At 38.2% G+C, this 24001-nt stretch overlaps 2 protein-coding genes across 3 annotated transcripts in view; both read right to left on the bottom strand.

Annotated features, from left to right (window-relative positions):
- Window positions 1-24001, bottom strand: part of slc50a1 (solute carrier family 50 member 1) — a 214583-nt gene that overhangs the window by 47082 nt on the left and 143500 nt on the right. The window lies entirely within an intron of this gene.
- On the bottom strand, window positions 527-23369 carry snx27b (sorting nexin 27b). 2 transcript variants are annotated; one of them, XM_079837218.1, is made up of 13 exons: window positions 22915-23350; window positions 17424-17655; window positions 17146-17338; window positions 16967-17031; window positions 10688-10792; window positions 10517-10595; window positions 4226-4389; window positions 4055-4144; window positions 3455-3604; window positions 3162-3290; window positions 3025-3084; window positions 2902-2950; window positions 527-2798 (listed from the first exon to the last, which is right to left on the bottom strand). In XM_079837218.1, the coding sequence occupies exons 1-13, from the start codon at window positions 23238-23240 to the stop codon at window positions 2731-2733; spliced, it is 1710 nt and encodes a 569-aa protein (XP_079693344.1). In that variant the 5' UTR covers window positions 23241-23350; the 3' UTR covers window positions 527-2730. The 2 variants fall into 2 exon arrangements, with proteins under 2 accessions (XP_079693344.1, XP_079693345.1); XM_079837219.1 differs by having other exon boundaries at window positions 1952-2798; window positions 2888-2950; window positions 22915-23369.

Below are 24001 nucleotides of genomic sequence, written 5' to 3'. Positions count from 1 at the left end.
TGTAAATTTGGATATAGCATTACACAGAAAATGTAAATAATGTGACAAAAATCGGTCACATTGTCTTGTGTCTGCATTAAAACAGTCAGTATTTTATGGTTTCCAGACTGGCCATATTCATTTCCATTATAAGTGCCTCACTGTAACTGTAGATTACTTTTTGTGGTAATCAATATTGAGCTTAACTTGTATTGAACGAGGAATTTTCCTTTAAATTCAATGAATGTGATGAAACTTAATGGAACAATGCAGCACAGAAATGTCATGCTGTCAGTCTTAACACACATCACACATACTTGTCATTTAAAAAGTGCAAAACATGTCCTGACTGGTCTGGTCTGACAGATTTGTATGCGCCTGCGCTACAAGAATTAAAATGGGGGCTGGATACACTCACACATGGTTTGATGCAGACGGCTGGCTTCCTGTGCGGTCAGAGCCACCTACTGCTGGATGAAGGCATGGCAGCCTAAAACTCATAAACCAAGCAGCCCAATATTCACACATGATTAACACTATTGGCTTTCCAATTCAGTGCTTCACATTTATAACACTGTTAATACAACTGAATTTATATACGAGCAGAGTGAACACCCACACAGCACTGTTACAGATGATTAGTGGGCAGGTGTTCAAGATTAATGGCCAGACCCACATAGACTCCCTGCAGATTTACAAAACTAATAATTCACAATTTTTTCATATTCCACAGCCCTTTAGTGTTCATTACTAAATATTTTGTCTAATTTAATCATGCATTAGTTAGCTACCAATAGAAGTACTTTCAGTTGTGTTTAGGTCAATGACATGCACGAGTGTCAATGAAAAAAAAAAGTTTATTAATAGTAATAATAAAATAAATCAATTAGAATCATCTTGTGGAAGAGCATTATTATTTTATATGTATATAAATAAAATGCTCTTCCACAAGATGATTCTAATTAAAATAATCTAACAAAACACCCCAAAAATCTAAATATTTTAGATAGTTTTCCAAATATTTTTTTTTTGTCAACTGGGAATGTCCATATAATAAATACATTAGCCAGAATCATTTTTGTGATTCCAGAAGAAAATTTACATTTTATATTTTCTTCTGGAATCACAAAAATGATTCTGGCTAATGTATTTAATATATGGACATTCCCAGTTGACAAAAAAAAAAAAAAAAAAAAAAAAGAGTTGGAAAACAAAACATGGGCTTTGTAATAATTACAGCAAAACATAAAAAATAAAAATATGATAGCAAATCCGAGAGGCCTTTGTATATTGTGTTAGGCAAGTCAAAAAGGTGGAGAACCGCTGATTTTCAAAAAAAAAAAAAAAAAAAAAAGGGGGGGGGGTTTTATACAAAAAAAGTATTGTTTTTACCATTATTATGAATCATCATCATTATGTTTTAAGGGGAAGTCACACTACATGACATTTTAAATCCTGAACTAAAAAAAAAGGAAAAAAGAAAATTTAACACGGGTATAAAAAGATGTATAGTTAATGTCAGTGTAGATATGAATCAAATTGTTAACCTATTTTAAATAAATATTAGATTTAAAAGGAGCTTCACGTCATTGACCCATTTAACACATTTTACCAGGAGAAAATTGCATTAAAATCTGCACAGATATTCCATCTGGGCCTGGCGATGGCTAATGCAACCAAATACTGCTTTGGAGAATAAAAGACAGATGAGAACACAAAAAAACAATTAAATTAAAAACCTCAGTTCAGCTAAAGGGCTGAAAATCTGTACAAACCTACTACCAACACAGTGGCAATAGTGAGGTAAGAGACAAATTAATGTGGAAAAGCATGGAAAGTATTGATCTGTCTCTCTTGCCCTCGTTTCTACTCGCTTGAAAAGCCTTTTTCTCTTTCCCTCTCTCACTCTGATTGTCCAAGTGAAAAATGGAGCAATTTTTTTGTTCTATATTCTTTTATGTTTTGTTTTTTTAAAGGTGCCCTATGCAACTTGTTTGTTTTCAGAATGTACATAATGAGCAAGTACATCATGAATCAATTGTCCAAACTATGATTTTATCTTATCCTGAATCACTACGGTACGCCTATAATAGGGGTTTAAATTCAGACTATTTTAGCCCGAGCAGGATCCCGACAGCTGCGGAGTAGCTCTGGGTGACTCGTTATAGACAGGTTCTTCCGCACGACTCATGCCGTTTTGTTTATTAACTGCTAGAGCACCAAAAGTTACATAGTGCACCTTTAAATTGTTCCGTTCTAAGAGAGCATCTCTGCCCTCACAGGTGCTTGTGTTAGTGTCAGGATGATGCATTAGTCAGATCGCCAATGTTTCCATGTCTTTAAATTGACACTCCTCAGAAGCAACGTTCTGAAGACCTCGTCTTGTGACCAGTCACATGACATGAATTAGTCACAATGCTGGTGCCATGTCAATTACCGTGCTTGTCTCCTGGAGCATTACAGTCTTTCAGTGTCGTCTCTCCTGTCCTGAGCTGGCGGTCAACTCCAGCACGTCCAACATAATTCTGTCCAGTCCAATGAAATGAAATGATGGCGTAAGTCTTTAAAAGTCTCTTGTAGTTTCTTATTTTCATCATCACACTGTGGTTGTGTCATTTCCTGCTTCACATCTTCATATTTCAGTATGTGTGTGTCAGTGGTGGAGTGCATGTAAGCATATGGGACTGGTTTGAAATGTTTTCCGAGTCTCTGTTTGCGGCTTTTAGTGTACGTGTGCATGTATTCGAGAATTCAAGAGGAGATGATCTCTTCGTTCATGTGCCTCCATCCCTTCTGTGTCTCAACAGTTGGAAAATATTCTGTCAAAGATAGACAAGATTCAGAAGAGCACAGATTATGGATGGACATTAATGTCCACAATTCAATACAGAGGCAGGCAGAGCCTTACCTTACCGCACATACCATCTTTACTGCAGTTTTTATTGTCCTTGTCCGTGGCCTCCTCTTCAACCTGAAAGAATATATCAATCTTATAATAACAGAGAAAAAGGCAAGCAAACACTTATTTGGAACTTAGGTACCCACCTCTTTTCTCCACTTGAGCTCACAGAAGACTCTCTCAAAGCACTCGTGCATGTAGTTGAACTAGAAAAAAAAGAAGACATTTTTAGTGCACACGAATGCATGCAAGTTGCAAGATCACATGGCCGTATGAGACTCACATAAGGAGTGAAGATTTTGACCCAGCGAGGTTTCTTCTCCCCTCGTGCGTACTCGAAACAGAAAGCCATTCCCTCTTCATCCGTGTCCCATCTCTGCATCTCAGACCATTCAAATGCTATCACCTGATTCTGTAATGACACAAAGGGCAAATCATTAAGCAATATAAAACTGTGATCTGAACCGTTTTTTTCTAACTTTTAAAAGTAAAGTTATTGAGTGGTATCAACAACATCTACTACAATCATTACATCAAGTAGGCAACTTTTCACTCCTTCAAAGCAAACAAATTCACCTCTAGAGTGCCATCCTCTGTGCACGCATGGAGTTTAAAGTGGCGGATGCTTATCGCTGTGACGACGTGACCTTTCCTACGCGAGTCACAGGCGCAGTGCGGGAAAGTGATCTCATTGTAGCCCTCACATGTCCTCAGAATACTTAAATACTACAGAGGAAGAAGGTACAGGAAGATTAAGATTAATTTATCTCACAATCACTTGATTAGAGATGCACTTTCTTCACTTTTTTGAGGAAAACATTCAAGGATTTTCCTCCATATAATGGACTTCAATGGCAACCAACTGTTGAAGGTCCAAATCAATGCAGTTTCAAAGCGCTTCGAAGGGCGTCAGAGGCTCTCTATCCCAGCTGAGGAACTGAGTCTTATCTAGAAATGATCGGTCATTTTCAAGAAAAAAATATTTTTAAAATAATTTTTAACCACGAATGAAGAAAAACAAACAAACGTAATTTATTTTCGACTTAAGAAAGAAAGACATGAACGTCTTGGATGACATGGGGGTTGATTAAATTATCAGGAAATTTTCATTTTAAAAGTGAACTAATCCTTTAATCTCCACTCATTCCAATAACTGTGCATAGTTTGGAGACTGACCATGGTCATTTTCCTCTGTTCAGTGAGCTTTTGGAGCTGATAGGATGTCTCTCCCACTTTGATGAATCCCTTTTTCACATCATCCAGAGCCTGAGAGAGAGGACACAAGTCAACACCAGTACAGACTGAAAACGCATTGCGACAAACACATTTTCTTGAACACACACACACCTGATGGAAGCAATAGTTGATAGCCAGCTCGTTGTCATTGAGCAGAATCTCTTCCTCTGTGGTGAAGAGCCACTTGCGGAGCGTGAGGCAGGTGCCTGGGATGGCAGATGTGTAATTCTGCACATACAGCTTATGTGGAAACTCATTAGGAGCCAGCTTGCGTGCTGAGAGATCGAGAGGGACAGAAATATAGAGGTAGATAAGCGGTAAGAAACAAGGACAGAGAGAAAGTGTGAAAAAAGAAGAGTCAGAGTATTTACAAAACCATAGAAGGACTTTTTGTACTTCATTTATTATTATATTTTACTTTATATCATTAGTTTTATATATACATTTCATATCTAAATATGTAATATTAATCTATAAACAATGAGCTTAAATTGAACACATAACCCTGCTACTTAAACACATGAGTTGGGCTGGTCAACATGTTCAAAGCTGCTCTATGAAACCATGTCACAAAGCGGGATCTCAGCTGTCATTAAAGTCAGACTGTATGACAGTCAAGATGTGTTAAAAACGGACGCACGCATGAAAAGTCAATTTGACGGTAGTCGTAGGAGAAGTCACACTGCAGGACTGTGCGCCAAATCTCCTGACACTGACAGAATTTCGTCAAATTTGATCGCAACAGTCATTGGTCGCCTGACATGTTCACCGACAGCCGATTAAAGACTACGAATTTTAACCTAGGATCATCAGAGGAATCTTTTAGGATCGTCAAAATTTGTCTCAGACGACCAAATCGTGGTCAAAATTGTACAATGTCAACCCCATCTTAAAGGACAACTCCGGTGAAAAATGAACCTAGGGGTAATTAACACATGCTTACCGAGTAGATTGTTCTCTGGGATGCGTTTTCATGAAAATCGAATGTAAAGAGTTTTATCTCTGAAAACAGATTAGCGTATAACGCTAGTATATGGGGCATAGAAGAAGTAAAATTAAATCGCTAGTTAATACCACTAACAAGGCTCAAAATAGCCTCACACTAACACGGTAGCATAATGAGGGTCCCTACATGCAAACCGAAGCATTGAGAACTTTGTAAGTGTACAAACAGTTTAAATAAGAAGATACTTTATAAAGACAGTACATTACGCGTATACAGACCGGAGCCATCTTGGAAAACCAAGATAATGTACTGTCTTTATAAAGTATCGTCTTATTAAACTGTTTGTAGACTTACAAAAGTTCGCAATGCTTCGGTTTGCATGTAGGGACCCTCATTATGCTACCGTGTTAGTTTGAGGCTATTTTGAGCCTTGTTAGTGGTATTAACTATTGATTTAATTCTACTTATTCTATGCCCCATATACTAGCGTTGTAAGCTAATCTTTTTTTAGAGATAAAACTCTTTACATTCAATTTTCATGAAAACGCATTCCAGAGAACGATCTACTCGGTAACCATGTGTTAATTACCCCTAGGTCCATTTTTTACCGGAGTTGTCCTTTAACTGCCTGAATATTTTGGGAGCAATTAAACATAGAAGTACAGCTATTTTGTGATGCATCAAAACATAAAATGTGGATGGGGCTTTGAAGATCATTTAGCATGAATCACACATGGGAAAACCACACACAGGGCTGGACTGGTAACTTGTCATATCGGGAATTTTCCTGGTGGGCCAATGCACTTTGGGGCCGATACAAGGTTATTTATTATTAAATAAAAGTTGCCACGGGCTAGCCCATCTTGCTGGAACAGCGGCCCATTGGTTTGTCTTCTGAATTCACAGGCCAAAGCGAGAGAGACATTCCCTCCTCCATATTCATAGACTGTGTCCATATTAGGTACTGTTTTTTTATTTTATTTTTCTTATTTGGGCGCATGAAACTGCAAAAGGCGAATATCCGCACAGCGCTGCCGCTGACGAACGTGCGCTGCGTTTCTGCTGCTCTATGAAGTGATGAACTGGCACTTTGACTCCGAATTTTGTTTTATACAATCGTGTGATATGAGAACATTATAGGTACTGTGGTGAATTAGCTGAAAACCGTCACGAGCATGTAAATACAAGACGAGGTAAATTGGAAAACGGCAATACACACAACTACAAACTCTAGCACAACCACAATTTACCTTGCAGCTACCAACAGTGAAGAAATATGGTGTTTTGGAAGAAATGTAGGCTATTTATTAAAAATGTTGTTATTATTACTTACATTAAATATTGCGCAGTATAAATCACTTTTATAGAGGCTGTTTTTGTATTTTCTACGTGTTTACAATTTTTTTTTTTACAAATTCAATAGTTTATTATTATTTATTTATTTTAGAAACCATATACCCATGGTAATGAGGAGCATGGTTTTACCTGTGACTACCATGATCTTACAGTTAAATGAAACTGGCCTACAGTTAAACAGTTAAAATGTAATGCGGGTAATTCAAGGATAATTCAACAAAACAGCTTTAAAGCCTAGATCCCATAAATTAAGGACAAAGCTTTTTTCTCTTTAAATGTTTTATGAACTTTTTAATAGATCTAATGAAATTTAACTAAATGTCATTTCAATGAGAACCTCATGAAAGATAGATTTCAGTGTGTTACATAAATAAGGTGTTAACCCTTGAAATGGTTTTTATTGTTTTAAAAGAGGTAGTTCAAACCAAAAATGTGATCATTTACTCACCCTAATGTCATTCCAAACCTGAATGAATTTCTTTCTGTGTAACATAAAAAGAAAATTCTCTGAGTCTGTTTTTTTTTGTCCATAAATTATTCAATGGTATAGCCAATGGTTTGGTTGCCAACATTCTTCAAACGATCTTCTTTTACGTTTCACAAAAGAGAGAAAGTCATACAGGTTTGGAATGACACAAGTGTGAGTAAATGATGACAGAATTTAAAAACAGTAAATTTACTTCCTAGCTCAAAATCTGTGCTTTACTGTCAAGTGCATTTCTGTGTGACAAAAGTGCAATATTAAAGGAACACGCCGACTTTTTGTGACTTTATCTTATTCCCCATATCCCCCAGAGTTAGATAAGTCCATACATACCATTCTCATCTCCGTGCGTGCCATAACTCTGTCTGACGCACCCACCACTAGCCTAGCTTAGCACAAAGACTGGAGGTAAATGGCTCCAGCTAGCCTACTGCTCAAGAATAACGCCAACATTTTCCTATTTACATGCTGTGATGTGTATAGTTACATTGTGTACTAAAACCGACGGAAAATTAAAAGTTGTGATTTTCTAGACTGAAATGACTAGGAACTATAATATCATTCCTGCGTAATGATCATTGAATTTTACTGCCGTAACATGATGAGTGCAGCAGCGCAATGATATTATGCAGCACCTGAAAATAGGCTAACTCCATTAACATAACCAACGTGTAACAGACTTCATTGTGATTTATCTTATAATTAGTTTTTTGTGAACATTTTTGACATTTCTGTGTGTTTAAATAGGCTTAAGGTCTGCATTATCTGTCTTAATAAGTAGGGACTTTTATTTTGACAGATATTGTAGTCTACGGAAAGATAGTAAGAGCTCGCGGTTCATCGGAGTGGTTAGGCAAATTTAAAGTTTGCAGTTTGTTAAGCACCCCCCGAAAAGGCATAAGGTGTGAATGTTCTTGTTTACTGTCATCTGTAATGAGTATTTTTGTGCATTTCGCTGTATGTTAATGATAATGCTATGAAGAGAGAGAGTTTGTGTACGAGGTGTTAATGCGCATTTTTGCTTTATTTGTTTAGCTCTTACAGTGATTTTTTGGAGATCAAACGGTTTCAATAAACTCCATGAAACATCAGTAAAGTCTGGCCATCATTTTAGAAAATGAGATAACTTAAGGCTACTGTAGGCCATCTTTCCCAAATAAATGTATATAATAAATGTATATAATTATCTCACCTAAATATTTGATCATGCAGTGCATTTTTGTTTTTAAAGACAAATTTTCAGGTGGGTCTAACATTAGCATTGAGGTAAGAAATACTAAAGACATTTAATAAGAAATCAAATGTAAATTAATATTGGTCTTCCCTGAATAAATTAAATTAGATTAATCCTTACACTTAAAGGTTGCAAAAGTTAGTCATTCAAGAGCAGTGAGTGTCATAAAGGTTCATCAAACAACACAAGACAGAGAAACTCAGAGACAGCAGCAGTTTATTCGACAGCTGTCACTTTAAGAGCAAACAAGGATACGGTTACATGCAGCTGCACAAACGTTCACTCGCGAGTCACGACGGGGTTTACGTGCACACTCGTCAAGACGGTAATTTAGTACTTACATTTGTGTGTATCTGACCATTTCAGCGCAATTTGTTCTCGCAAGCTTTTTGTGAGGTGGCCTGTTTATGTGTGTGTGTGTGCGCGCGCTCACGGTCTGGAGAGCGCGCGAGTGCTGAGCGGTTTCAACACTGGCAAGGCTTAAAAATAAATGCAAATGATAAACTTTAGTGACGATGCAACACTGCCTCGATTGTGCAAGTGGCAAATCCTGTCAACTGTGCAGCTCGATTTTAGTGCAGATGCGATGATATAAAACCATTTGAGCATTTTGAAAGGGAGAGAGAGAGAGAGAGATAGATATAGATAGAGAGAGAGAGAGAGAGAGAGAGAGAGAGAGAGAGAGAGAGAGATAGAGAGAGAGAGATAGAGAGAGAGAGAGAGAGAGAGAGAGAGAGAGAGAGATAGAGAGAGAGAGAGCGAGAGAGAGAGAGAGAGAGAGAGAGAGAGAGAGAGCGCACGCGGTGATTCACTCACGCTGTTTGTGAACTTGCGTCTCACAGAAAGTTTTCAAATGACTGCGCAAGTTATTTAATATAGAATTATGAATTGTACCTCACCTTCAGCATAATAATTATTTTACCCGCGCTGGAAAGAGAATGAGACGGTGTCGCTGCATATCATTCCCTAGCTCTCAGGGCAGGCACAGGTTTTTATGTGTCGTCAGCATGAGATCGGTTCATGAGATCGGCCTTTTTAGAGACCGCCGATCAATCATCCCAAAGCGATTATCGGCAGATAGAGATCGGTTGCCGATCAATCGGAGCACCCCTACTGTAAACATCGCCCAACCCTAGCCCACACATGCTGGCCGAGCACATGTTCACTATATAAATGTAATATAGATTCATCTTTGTGTTTTGTAGTTTGATGAACATCAATGACAGATAAAAGCAGACATTTATAAGCTGCTGTCACTTTAAGAGCTAATGCACAGATCCAATATAATGACACACCAGATTTCTCTCTCAACTCTCCACATTCACTTAAGACATAACTGACTGTGTTTATGAGAATACTTGAACACAAACAAACAATACGTAAAACTGAAATTTTCTCTGTACTATACATCTTTCTGGTTGTAGTGAATTTCTTGAATCAATGTCTCAATTACGGTAGAGCTATAGATAACAGTTATGATATTTGCGGCTTTAAAGCAATTGTTTTATAAAGTAGTAAGGTATAAATAAACCTGAAGTGACTTGACAGGATAGTACCGAATTGCAGAGTTTGTACAAACATATCCACATCACTATTATCAGATGATTTCTTAACTGCTGATTTTTGCTGTATATTTACTTTGTTATTGAGAGGAAAGCACGCAGCACATATTTACGTATTCGTCTAAACGGCGCTCCATCAGTGTGGACATCGGGATGTTCGTTAACCAGAGTTATGATATAACTTGAGGAGAGCAAACAAATGCTTATTTATTTTGATTCAAAAACGCATCATTTTTAGTGATTTGAAGTGCCCCCTTATGCTTTTTCAAATATTACCTTTCATGCAGTGTGTAATATAGCGTTTTTTTAATGTAAAATGTAATGTCGAGAAGACTGTTTTCAGGGCTGCAAATCCACTTTGCATGCACTTCAAAAGGACGAGGACTCATTACTCTTTGAGTCCTTGAGTTACTGTACGTAGAATTATAAATCAGACAATGATTTGGGTTAGGATTGAATACATCTCCCTCATTTCTGCCATGTGATTCGGAACCTTCATGGTGTTTACTAGTTTGTCACAATGATCTTTGTGACAAAATGTTCATATCGGATTTATTTAAATTGCAATAATTGCTAACATTGTGAAATTACAGATAAAAATTGAAATGTTAGAGTAGTGCATTGTGTTGCCACATATGGCTTAACACCTGTAAAAGTGTGTACAATGTACTCTTTGTAATCGTGGCGGATCATGGTGTTATAATATTTTTACTAACCAAAATGTTAAGAATCTGAACCATTACACCCCTAATTACTAGTGATATTAAACACAGGCATATAATATTGTCATACAGGAAAAATTATAAAGAGGAGCTCTTACCAAAGGAGTGGTTAATGACTTCAAACAGAGCAAAATAACTTGCAGTAATGCTGTCCACCCCAATCTTCATTACTACAGCCTGAAAAAAAAAGATACGGGGAGAATTAATGAAATGTGTGAATTTGCAAACTGATGCATTTGCTATAGTGTCAAATGAGTTAAATACAGTACCTGGTAGACCTGGTCTGTTGTGCAATTCTTTCGCACCCGGACCGTAACTGTGGTTTTGTCTGGCATGGCTATCCTTAGCTCCACATCAGAAACACCATTATAGTTCTAGGAGAAATGAGAGAGGGACCTAAAAATACAGTCCAAACAGATAAAGCAGCGCTGCAGGCTGCTTGTTCATCGTGTGCCTGAGAAAAACCCTGACAAGGTACAGATTCACACTCACAGCAGAGCAATGGGACATGCAAATGAGTACACAAACAACAACATGACTGCAACATTTTCAAATTTCAACGAATTAAACAGATATAAGAATAGATCTATCTGGTTTGAAAAGACATACAGGCATTTTTCATACTCCAATTTCTTTCTCTCCCTCTCGCTCTCTTAAACAAAACAAAAACAATGTTCTATAATTGCCTGCAGCTGACTTGCTAATGTTTTGGTATAAATGTAGATTTGCTGTCATGTCAATCATGTTATGCACATGAAAAACAGAGGGCACGAGAAAAGTGCCTCTCTGACAGTATAGCTGGATAGATGGATGGACAGACTGACAGAAAGACAGACACACTTGTAGTTTCAGGGCCATTAGGTGGAGGATGAATTTAAGGCAGTGGTTCTTAACCTTTTTGACTGCAAGGCTGTCAAAAGCAGTATCTGAAGGCCCCTCAAGATATTCTTATACTTGTGTTATAATGGCAAAGCTATTCATTTTCAAAGTTTTTATTTATAGAAAGTAAAAGAGTTCTTCATGCTTTAAACTTCTAATTACAAATGAATTTACATTACTTATTACTTGTCTTGTTTCTAATCAGTCCCTCCAGTTTTTTTGTGTTTGCCCGATCTTTTAATACAATGCAAAATCAACTAAATGTCACATTTTTTGTGATCTTGCATAATTTGATGCTATAAAAACGAAGGGGTGTGACGTCATGATTGACAGCTGTGATTGACAGCTTCTCAGGGCGAAGTAGTCACTGAGGCAGTAGGAGACTTTTTTTCTGGATTTTCTGGAGGAGACTGGAGCTTCAACTTTAATTTCTACATTTCCATAACTGTTTATTTCACACCAACATAATGAGTTGTTCTACAGTAAACTGTACTAACTGATACTGCGGGAGTGTGGGCGGGGTTTTGATATCGCGGCTCTACTTCCTGCTCTCTATTGCACAGACTCGAATCCCGCGTTTACTACTGTGCAGACTCAGGTCTCAAATCAGCGTAGGATGTCAGCACCATATTTGGACATTGGCGGCTTCACTTTTCTTCAGCGGAAGATAGTAAAGACACGTTGTCCATATTTTTTTACGTTCTATGATATTGACGGTTATGCCTTACGTGAACAAACAATTTGGGAGGGGAAAAATAGTGCCCAAAGCAGTATTGGATCTGCACATAGTAGGTCTTAAAGTGACAGAAACCCAATATACCCGCTGCTGTATCTTTATGTTGTATTTATTTGTCCTTTTGCCATTTGTTTCCTTGCTCTTATTTTATTACTGATTATTTAAGAATGTTTTACTTATATTAGGCAAGTATTTGTTTTATTGTGGATCACTCATACGATCACCGCAAACCCTCCAGATGAAGAAAATGACGTAACGTGGATGGTGCACGAACGTGGATGGCTGAGGTATACTTTGGGCTTAATGGATTATATTACTAAAGCTAGACAGTAGGCCAACACCACTAGCTATCTGATAGCCTAACAATTTTGAAAAATATGATTATTATTTCAGATTTGTGAAGACCAGTTAAGGCTGTTCACCACACTCAATATCCCCCTTTCCAAGTCTGAAAAAAAAAATGTCCACAGGTTGTTTTAAAAGTTAAAATGTGTAAGAATTTGGTAAGAGACCAACAAGATTTATGCATTTTATTTGTTTCATGCATGACTATTGGGCATTTAACATAATATGGCAAATGTGGTATCCTAATTTATCTATTTATTTTAAATGTTGCAAATTTTTCTGAAATTTCTGGAAATTCCCACCACACAACTAGTCATTTTGATCGCCAAAAAAAACAAAACCATTTTTTTTTTTAATCCTGGTGTGACTGTTTAATTACAGGGTTTCCCACGCTAAAAAACAAAAATGTTCCTAAATAGCACATTTTTACCTATTTATATACAGGTTTCATTATTATACTGATTCTTAAAAATGTTAGTTGTTAGGGCAAAAACATTTCTCTCAGCGGGCATCTTGATATTTTTAGCTTATTTTGGGGTGCGACTAAATTGTGTTAGAGGTCGCACTGGTGTGACCACCACGGTGCCCAACTGAGAAGAGCTGCCATTTCTGTTACATATAAAAAAACATCAAATAGCAAACGAAACGAAAGCGGAACGGAACCACGCTACTTGTTTGAACTACGCTGCAGACCGTTTATCAGCTCGGAGCTATAATAGACAGCACAGCAGACGAGCCGAGTAACATCGCTACTGCGAGATCTAGTGGGAAGCGTTCGGCGCAGAATTCTGTTATAAACCACAGATATCAGATCAAACAGCGCTGAAGTGGAAACCAGGACAAACCATTGTTGCATGAACGAAGTTAAGGGATTTCAGTCCACAAATCATAAATGCAGTGTTTCCCCAACCATTGCCCCGCCCCCCCTGAATGAATGACAAAAATTATTTTTGTCATTACGGTCAACAATAATGCTGCCTTCACGTGCTATCGGAAATTGGATAATTCTGACTTCTGAAGTCGTGATTACGAGCTCATTGCATTCAAGTTTCAGAATGTGGGGGCGTTCATGTGCAATTTTTACCTCGGAAACTTGTATTTACGATAATTCCGATAGCACGTGAAGGCAGCATAAGAATTGCCCGATGGTCCAGTGCCAGCGTGAAAGACACTCGGGGCAGTGCTGCATCTTCACGGAAGTTATTCATTTGCGCATTTTTAAGCTTTGCCAATTTAAATATTCAAGCACACATAGACGAGAAAGTATGTCTCTCAGTTTGCTACTCGCGAAGCGCAGCAACAACACATAAGCATGGCCACGCTTCTCACAGCATGCGAATATTCACACAATTATATCAAAATGCCTGTCTTGTTTATGTCTTTTAAATAAACATAAACATGAAATTTGTCAGTCACCGCCAGCATTTATGTTCATTTTCACAAGTTTCATGGCCCACAGAATATCTTGTATGAATATCTAAACATGCAATATATCAAAAGAAAGAACAGACCCTCTGTTTTATTCTAGCTTCATACATTAAAAAAACAATCAACAATTGAATGTTGCAAGTTTCATGAAAAAGCAACATTTTGAGCATAAAGCTGAGAAAATCACGTTTTTGTAAAAGACTACGTCCGAACGATGAACAATGATAAAAACACAGATGGAGCAGATCGAGTTCATCAACACCCCAAAGCTTCCGAGTCCTATAGCTCGCCTGGGTTGACATTTCATTCAATAACATTAGCAGTTTTGATTTATGATGTTTAATGTTGATGATCGCGTTATTTTACATATGCATCTGCTTGCATATGATATTGCACGTTTCTGCTTCTTCGCCGGTGTTTTGTCATTGCTCATCTCAGGGTTGGTACCTTTTGAGAGTGAAATTTAAGCACTTTTCAAGGACTTTCAAGTGTTTCACACTTATTCCGGCACTTAAATGCTCTAAATATTATCTGATTATAATGTTTTTTAATGTGATAATTTGGAAAACTAAAAGTTTATAGGTGTAGGCCACTTTGTGGCAAACAAGCACTTTTATTTAAAAAAAAAGACATGAAATTACTACTATAAACAGTAGATGGCGGCAGAGGAGCACTTATTGACCATTTCCACTCATGGAAAAAAATTAGGAAGTCACAAAGTATCATGAAAAACGAAACATTTTTCTTCAAATTGTGACTGAATTACCCAGAAAACAAGTAAAGAGCAATCATTTTATAATCACTGAAGCTGTCGGTCAGTTCAGTGGGATACTATAGAAGAACAATAGTACATTTAACTATAGAGTAGAATATTTAAATTCCCTACAAAAATTTGGTTTTTGCACGTTACTGTTGTTAATAAAAGTACATTTTATCTGGATATCAATTCAAGCTCAGTGCTTCACTGTTAAATTTTCAATACACAAACATGCAATATTATTAATAACTTATTATAAAACAACGCGAAACAACAGTAATTTTATGATTAAATTAACTTTATGATATTGTTTTCCGTCCTTCGGATGAGACGTTAAACCGAGGTCCTGACTCTCTGTGGTCATTAAAAATCCCCTTCGATAAAGAGTAGGGGTGTAACCCCGGCATCCTGGCTAAATTTGCCCACTGGCCCCTGTCCATCATGGCCTCCTAATCATCCCCATATATATGATTGGTATCATCCCTTAGTCTCCTCTCCACCAATCAGCTGGTGTGTGGTGGGCGTACTGGCGCAATATGGCTGCCGTCGCATCATCCAGGTGGATGCTGCACATTGGTGGTGGTTGAGGAGATTCCCCCCTTCTATGTAAAGCGCTTTGAGTGCCTAGAAAAGCGCTATATAAATGTAACAAATTAATTATGTAACAAATTAAATTAAATAAAAATTATAATTATTAAATGCTCCTCCAACGCCACCAAATCAGGTGCTGGCGCCACCATCTGTAGAACTTGGTGGTGCTGGTGCCACTGCTCTCAAATGTTAGACTGGAGCCCTGAAATGTAGCTTTTAAATAATTTTAAATACTTTTAGGCCATCAGGCAGCCCCTATGGAAGTGTGCAGAGCCCCCCTGTTTGAGAACCACTGCTTTAAGGATCACTTTAAAATCGACTGAAACATTGAACTTTTACTGTAATACGATAAATACACTATATTCAATATGAAAACAACAGCAACAGTTGAACTGAATTGAGTTGAACAGTCTGTAATTGAATGCATTGTGATGTATGAGATCCTCTCTATCAGTTTGTCCTCTGAGAGTCAGAACATGTCTTGTTGCTAGGCATGTTTTCCTTGCTAAATTATCCATTACACTTTTTTTTCGATGGGTCTTTGTGACTCATTCTGTCACATTCTTTGATCGGTGGTCATCGTCCATGATTCAATTTCTGAGTCAAGTGAAATCAAGCTGAAGAAGGTTTTTGCAGGACTACAGTCTTCTTGTCTTTGTCCAAGTACATTTACTCATTTAGCCGTCTTTCAGAGTCTGTGTAAGGATGATGTATTTTTATAGCCCGAAACAAGTCAGCATTTTAGCACTTCCAGTTCCATCGTCCTAAAGTAAATAATTTTTTTTTAAATGCCTGAAATTAAGTCTTTGGATAACACAAGCATAAGATACTTTAATGTTTTATTCTACAACATAAAATAGATCAGTAATACCGCCTTGTTTTAAAAAAAAAAAAGACAGGTACTAACAAGTGGCTAAATGAGACTATAGAGGTTGTCGGGGACAATATTCATCATAACGCTGAGCAGGAAAATTACCCCCCCCCCCCCCCCCCCAAAAAACCATTTCAGCACAAACTCCACCCAAATAAAGAATGAAGTTTTGGAAAGCTTAATGGTGGTGATGTTGAAATCATGCGACCGCAGTGTAGATCGTTTATAGCCTAAGTTTAGCTTTTTACTTCTGCTGATTCAAGCTTTAAAATTTATAAAAGTTGTGTTCATTTGTGACGATTATAATGATGAACAAAATGTGTAAGAATCATAAATGTGTTGTTTTTGATGGTCACAATAATCACAAAAAAATTATTTTTGTCAAGGGAAGCAGCGTGATGCTAACTTCAGTGTTGGCCTACAAAATATATCACTGCAGTCTGTTGGGCATAATATGGCACAAACAGGGAATAAATGGAATAAAATAAAGCAGGGCATGAAACATTTTTATCATAAGATGCTTAAAATCAGGCCTGGTCTCCCTGCCCCAGAGCACAAACTGTCCATGTCCAGACAGAATGGTCATGTGATTACTGAGGATGAATGGCACCAGACATTCCCCCAAGGTACAAAGATACTTCCCATTTCTGTTAGCAAACTACCCAATGAGTGTAACCACACAAAACTGCCAGTAAGCTATCCTTCCTCCTACTTTTTTTCAGATCAGATGACCCTAAGGGCAAACTGGTAGACTTTGGATAAATTCTATCAGAAGGAAACACTGTTTGCCTTTTATACATGAGATACACCCTAGTCTGCACAAAGTGCCGATCAACAGTAAGTTGTTTTTGTATGCTTTTATACAGTTAAAGTTACAAACTCTATTGAAATAATATAATTACTGTGATCTGATACTGTGAAAGCCCTAATATACACCTTACCTCATCAGACTCCGACAAAAACTCCTGCATGATGTCGCTCTCCCCGATTACCCGAACAGAACATACTGGTGAGATGAATAGGAAACAGCAAAGAAACACGGAGAACGTTGGAAACATCTGCAAACAATTATTTTCTAGATTTTCATCTCACGTCTCCTTCCTGTGTCGCTTCCTCTTACTTTTCTCCAAGTATTCCTCCAGTCCTCGTCTGCGAGCATCAAGCTGCTGCTCAGACAGGGAGAAAGGCCATTTCCCTGGCAGCTTGGGAAATGCAAAGTTAGCAAATTCCCTCTTCAGATTCTGATGCAAGATGGCAAACTCTCGATAGCGCTTTGAGCACAACTGCCTGCCTGCCATGTACACGTTGTAGACCTGACAAACACACACACACAATCCTTTTAAAAATAAAATATCAGACTGAACAATAGGCGTAAGCAAACACAGCGGATAAACTCACAACAAACTTCTCCCCGTTCTGCTCCACATGTTTGTAGGTGGGCACGGAGATGGGCACGGCCTGCTTGTCACTGTAGTCATAGCAGGACTGCGAAGAGCCATCGTCCCCGGGATCAAGGCTGTCCGTCTCTGGCTGAGGAACCGACAGGATGGCCAAGACCAACTCTTTCTCTCCTGCTCGGATGAGATCTACCACCTGCTTATGAGTGGCCCCTTCCACATTCACCCCATTTCTGCAGATCGAAAAAGAAGAGAGAAAGATCTGGTTACTTTTACTTTGCAGCCAATACCTTATCCCAATGTGACGTTAAATGGTTAATGCTATAAATCTTGCCTTACCAGGACCTTTTAGAAGGTTAAGGTCAGATCAGATATCTTTTAATGCTGAATTACTACTTAGGTTGAGTTCCTAGAGCTCCTATTTTATGGTCTAATCTTTACAGGACTCAACAATAAGGACGTGAGAGTTTCGGTTCAGTTGACGGAACTGTTACTTGCTCTCTCGCAAGGATGCATTTAATTGATTTTTTTTAAAAATGACAGTACATTTACATTGTTACACAACATTTCAAGTAATACTGTTCTTCTATTCAAATAATCCTGAAAATGTTTCAACAAAAATATTTAGCAGCACAACTGTTTTCAACATGGATAATAGGAATCATGTGACACTGAAGACTGGAGCAATGACGGCTGAAAATGTAGCTTTGTTATCATAGGAATAAACAAAACTTTTTAAATTTATTCAAATAGAATAATTATTTTAAATTGTAATAATTGTTCACAATATTCTCTGAATATAAGAATATTCTGAGCAAATGAAAATAAACCTAATCCTTCCTTTGTGGTGGAGCCAGTGAAAATATTGGCAGCAGGTCAAGTAGAATTTGATTACTGGCCCAACTGATTAGTAGGGGAAAAAAATCTGTAAATTTGAGCTCTACTAAAAGTCAGGTTTTATTTAAAAACAGAGTTCTCAAGAGATGGCTGAGCAGGTCTTACTCAAAGTCTCACATCTTCTGCCCTGTTAACCTGAATTTGACCTCAAAATCTGTGTTGCATGTGGTTGATGCGTGCGAGATTTCATTCTGACTGTAATGCAGATTTCAGACGTCATCCAAGGCAGAAAACAAACCCTGATACCCCAAAGCGATCATGTGGTCCATAGGGAGTTGAAGTTTCAGTAAAAACAATGCAGTAAAATCACTGCAACAAAGTACTTAAGAGTTACTCAACAGCAATCAGCAGTGCATTTTGACATACTCTCTCACTCGTAGACACTCACATTCGCTCTCAGTCAGCCACTCAAAGAGCTTCACTGAACACTCACTCTTCCTCCTTACTGTACATAAAAGAGCGGTAAATATCACGCCACTGAATCATAGTTTTGTGTTGCCACTTGCACATGGAGGCATTTCAACCGTGGCTCACACCATCTCCCTCTTTATGACACTATCACAAGGGTTCTCAACTCTGGCCCTTGAGATCCACTTTCTTGCAGTGTTTAGCTCAAACACTAAACAAGATAATTTTCAGGAATACTAGAAAGTAACAGGCAGGTGAGTTTGATCAAGGTGGAGATAAAATCTGTAGGAAAGTGAATTTTGAAGGCCAGAGTTGGGAACCCCTGCTCTATCAAATATAAGAGCAGGCTGAGCTGCTTCCAGACCGGCCGGTTCCAAATGGACTCCCACTTTCTGAAAGCTGAGTCAAAAATATATTTATACATTTTGCACGTTTATAACATGGTAACCAGGGAGCAAAGAAGATTGAGCAATTTGAAGGTCTTGGTATGGATACAAATTTACAGATTCAATTCAGTCGAATCTTCACAGGCGAAATTGGAATTCATGAGATCTGAAATTTTGCACAAGGGCAAAAAAAAGAAATTCTCCACGCAGATTTCATAATGGGTTCAAGTTGGTTACGTAAATTTGCCATGATGACCAAAGCTGAAAGATGCTTGGTTTGAAAGTGACTTCTGTGCGTTTCATACACTGCTATGCTATTGACAACAGACATTTTTGCTGTAAATGATACAAGGCAAAGTTTCAAAATGATTAAAACCGGCAATTTGTCTTTTTAAACTATTCATTAATAGCACTGGCTCATAAGAGTCATTTGTTCCAAGAATCAAGCCATATAAAGTGGTGCAGGTATGACATTCCCTTCTAGGCCAAACCACGGAAGCAAGTTAGCATTTTAGCATCTTCCGGTTCCATCGTCCCGAAGTCAATGTTTTTTTTTTTTTAATGGGGTTGTTTAAATGGCTGAAAAAAGGTTTGTGGTGAACACAAGCTCAAGACCCTTTCACGTTTTATTCTACGACAAAATACATCAGTATGACCCCACTTGTGATTTTTTTGAAGCGGCTACTTCTCTTGAAAAAGGCGGTTGCTAGAGACTAAAGAGGCTGTTGGGGAGATTAAACGTCATCACGCCGAAGAGATAAGCTCAGTCTACTTTTACAGACGCATTATGCTCATAATTGTGTTCTTATAAACTAGTCTGACTCAAACTTTCTGGGAAAATGTTGTAAGAAAAACTGAAAGAGTTGTCAGAAGGTTAGTAATGGTGACGTTGAAGTCGAGCGACCGTGGTGTTGTTCGTTTATAGCCTACCTTTAACTTTTTACTTCTGGCGACTTGCCATTATTTAGAGGTACACAGTCTTTTTTGAAAGCAAACTCACATTCACAACTAATACATTTATATATATTAGTTTCACTGTAATAATGTGAAATATTATTAAAATGTAAAATAATTGTTTTCTATTTGAATATATATTAAAATGTAATTTATTCCTGCGATGCAAAGCTGAATTTTGAGCATCATTACTCCAGTCTTCAGCCTCACGTGATCCTTCAGAAATCATTCTAATATGGTCGTTTGCTGCTCAAGAAACATTTATGATTATCAATGTTGAAAGCAGTTGTGTACAACATTTTTTTTTTAGGATTCTTTGGTGAATAGAAAGTTCAAAAGAACAGTATTTATCTGAAATTGAAATCTATTGTAACATTGTACTACCGTTCAAAAGTTTTGGGTTGGTAAGATTTTCTCTTTTTTTTGGGGAAAGAACTTAAAGAAATTAATACATTTATTCAGCAAGGATGCATTAAATTGATCAAGTAACATTATAGACATTTATAATGTTGCAAAAGCTCTATATTTCAGATAAACTCAGTTCTTTTGAACTTTCTATTCATTAAATAATCCTGAAAAAAAAGTAGCACAACTGTTTTCAACATTGATAATAATCATAAATGTTTCTTGAGCAGCAAACCGCCATATTAGAATGATTTCTGAAGGATCATGTGACACTGAAGACTGGAGTAATGATGCTGAAAATACAGCTTTGAATCACAGAAATACATTTTTAAGCATTTTAAAATATATTCAAATAGAAAAAAGTTTTGAATACAGTTTTTGCTGTATTTTTGATCAAATAAATGCAGCCTTGGTGAGCAGAAGAGACTTCTTTCAAAACCATTAAAAAAATCTTAATGATTCCAAACTTTTGGCTGGTAGTGTGTGTGTATATATGAGAACGGGGCGAGGCTGGTGGCGTGAGTGATGATGAGTGCCAGCTACGCGCCGCACCGGTCCTGAGTCTCATGGAGGAACGATGACAGTGAAGGACGAGAGGACCAGGCCTGGATTTTACGTTACATTTAGTTTAGTTTATGTTTTATTATGTGTGTGCGTGGCAGCCGTCCGTGAGGGGTGCCTGCATTACTTTTAGTTTGTTTATTTATTTAAGTTTGTTAAACGTTTGCCAGATTCCCGCCTCCTTCTTCCCATATCTACATAACCTGTTACATATACATATTACAAAACTATTGATAAAATAAGGCCCAAACTGTCCAGCTAAGTGAATTATTTCAGTGGAACACAGGGACGTTTTAATACAGCCACTAAAAATAGGCATTTTGTAAGAATTTTCTCTTTAAAGTTTATGAATAGATATAGGGTTGATTCAAATGAAGAAAATCTCTGAGGGTGCCTTGCAAAACTTTTGTTTCAACTGTGCACGTAGAACGTATTTAGGTGCGTTATTTTTGCATCCTTCTCTGTCCTGAGTTTACACTGGCTGATGCTGATGCTGAGCTCTGTCACCTTCAACACCACGGAAACCACTTGTCACCATGGCAACCTATGCCAGCATCAATGAGGTGCCCTGTGAATATTAACATGCAACCGGAACCGCTCCAGCACAGATTCGAGACAATACCATCAACAATTAATAAATAGCAACATATAACCCAGACATTCCTCCTAACAGACATCCTCTAATAGTCCACAGACAACAAGTCTGCGGTTACATAATGATGCTGCAAATGTTTGAGATCTCCACGGTTATAAAAAGGATGTGTCGATCACTGAGGTGTGTGCGAATAAAAGCTATTGTTTGCCCAATTGTCCACTGAGATTCATTTTGATTTTGACCCAGTATTGCTCAGAACAGTGCGCAGTCAAGATGAGAAGGAATGAGAGAGCTTGTCTGTTCACTGTTCTGTATGTGACCTGAATTTGCAATGAAGACAAACGCGTCCAAACACAAACCTCCTTTATCTGGTGGAAATGAAGCAGCCATTCACACGGAGACATACACCGATGCATATGACAGGCAGAGACACTGTGTGCAAAGAGACGGTTCACCCAGAAATGAAAAGCATGTCATCATTTACTCACCCTCACGTTGTTCCAAACCTGTATGACTTACTTTCTTAGGAACATAATGAAGGAGGTTAGCCTGACTGTGACAGCCTTCATTTCACTTCTAATTCATATTTTTTTTCCATACAATAAATGAAAGTGCAGCTGTCATTCTGGTCTACAAAGAAAGTCATACAGGTTTGGAAAAACATGAGGGTCAGTGAATGATGACATAATGAATAATGGGGGACTGCATTTGCGTAAACAAAGCCAATTCTGTAACTGTATGCAATTAGGTGCCATTTAAATTAGTCTATAAAGTCAGCTTAATAATATTATTTGCTAAAACGGAAACGATATTGGACGGCTGCGATGCAAGACGTTAATGACAAGCTCTGGTGTGTTTAGAATATGAACTCCTTCACATTAACTGTAACCAAGTGGACAGATATGTTTTCAGGGAAGCGCCATTACATTTGTATGCCATATAAATGCTATGCACTTTAAATATACTGAATATTTCGCCACTTAACAGATGATATCTAGTACTGCAGTGGCATGGCTGGCTAACTTCAGCTACTCACTCCAACATACATCAACCCACTTATTAGCCAGGTTAGCAGTTGTACTGGATTAAAGCACAATTTCTCTTATCGGAAGCCTTTAAGCGTCTCAAAACACTGTTGCCTTTCGCCTCTGGTGTTTAATACCAAATTAGGTCCCTTTCTGTCTAATAAGGGACGGCGGTGGAGGTGGACAGCACGGTTAAACGGTTGCTCGCACTCCTCACGCGCGTCTCGATGAAGTCCACAGATTATTTACATATAAACTTACACTTCAAGAATACGGTCGCCCTTTGAGATCCCAGCTCGATCTGCCGCGCCGCCCGGTAACACGGCGCTGACGTGCTGCAACGGGGCGTAAAGTTCGCCGTTGATGCTCCTCAGTTGCCCTCCTTCGCTCACTTGACCGCGGACGTTGAAGCCGTAGCCCGAGTCCGACTTGACGATGCGGACCAGCCGAGGCCCGGAGGTGACCGTGGTCACGACGAGGCCGCCGGCGCACGTCCCCGAGCTCATGCCGGAGCCGTTGCGAGCCGCCGAGTGAAGCGTGGAAGGGGCAGCGGAGCGAGTGCCGTCTCCTTCGACAACATCTGCCATCTTTATTTGAAGAAATCCTGCCTCCACAGCGGGTTCGGGCGCCGATGTGCTACATGAGCTTATTGGCTGGCGGAGTGCGTCAGACTCCAGACGGGAAAGACTTACGCCAAACCGCCCCCATCACGAGACACTGCTGCATTTGCGTGCCTTGAAAGTTACTTCTGTCACGTAACAACAAAGCATAGCACCATGGGATATGTAGTGCGTAAAATGCATGGTGGTTTACTGGACATAGATGTTTTTGACTTTTCATTTCACTGCATGTTTTGCACAGATTCAAGTTCTATAAATAATAGAAAATGTATTTTATGTAGATTATATACTTATAATCATTTTACTAAATTAGTCAAATTTACAACTAGTCAATAAAAATAAATGTATTCAGTGCTTTTTTTAAACAAAATAATAAAAAAGTATTGCACAATAGGTATGCCAACAGTTCCTTCAACCCTTTAATGCGATTTTCCCTTTATTTCAATAAATTGCGCTTTTACTGCGTTTAAAAAAAATGTTCAGACAAAAAAAATTAAAGCTGCAGTGTTTACATTTTACCTCTGTCGCCATCTCAGTTTGAACCCTGAAATTGCAGTTATTTGCGGAGTTATGTGGGTTGTGCATCTGCATCAATGTTTTGAGGTGTTTGTGTGGGTTGTCTATCAACGCACCAGTTGTCAACGAGGATGTCGTTTTGAACTTTCTGGATTACAAACCGCCATTGAAATTGTTTTTGAAATCACACACATGATATAGCCTACTAGCCT

Source organism: Gobio gobio (genome assembly GCF_949357685.1).
Source record: "Gobio gobio genome assembly, chromosome: 15".
Lineage (NCBI taxonomy): Eukaryota > Metazoa > Chordata > Actinopteri > Cypriniformes > Gobionidae > Gobio > Gobio gobio.
Note: the sequence above shows the minus strand (reverse complement) of the source record. Positions and strands in the feature narration are given on the sequence as shown.

Excerpts from the sequence above, each read along its gene's own strand:
- snx27b (XM_079837218.1), bottom strand. The coding sequence starts at position 23,240 with ATGGCAGATGTTGTCGAAGGAGACGGCACTCGCTCCGCTGCCCCTTCC. Across the intron at positions 17,032-17,145 it reads GGAGGAATACTTGGAGAAAA|TATGTTCTGTTCGGGTAATC; the intron begins GTAAGAGGAAGC and ends TCATCTCACCAG. Across the intron at positions 4,145-4,225 it reads TCAACTATTGCTTCCATCAG|GCTCTGGATGATGTGAAAAA; the intron begins GTGTGTGTGTGT and ends CCTCTCTCTCAG.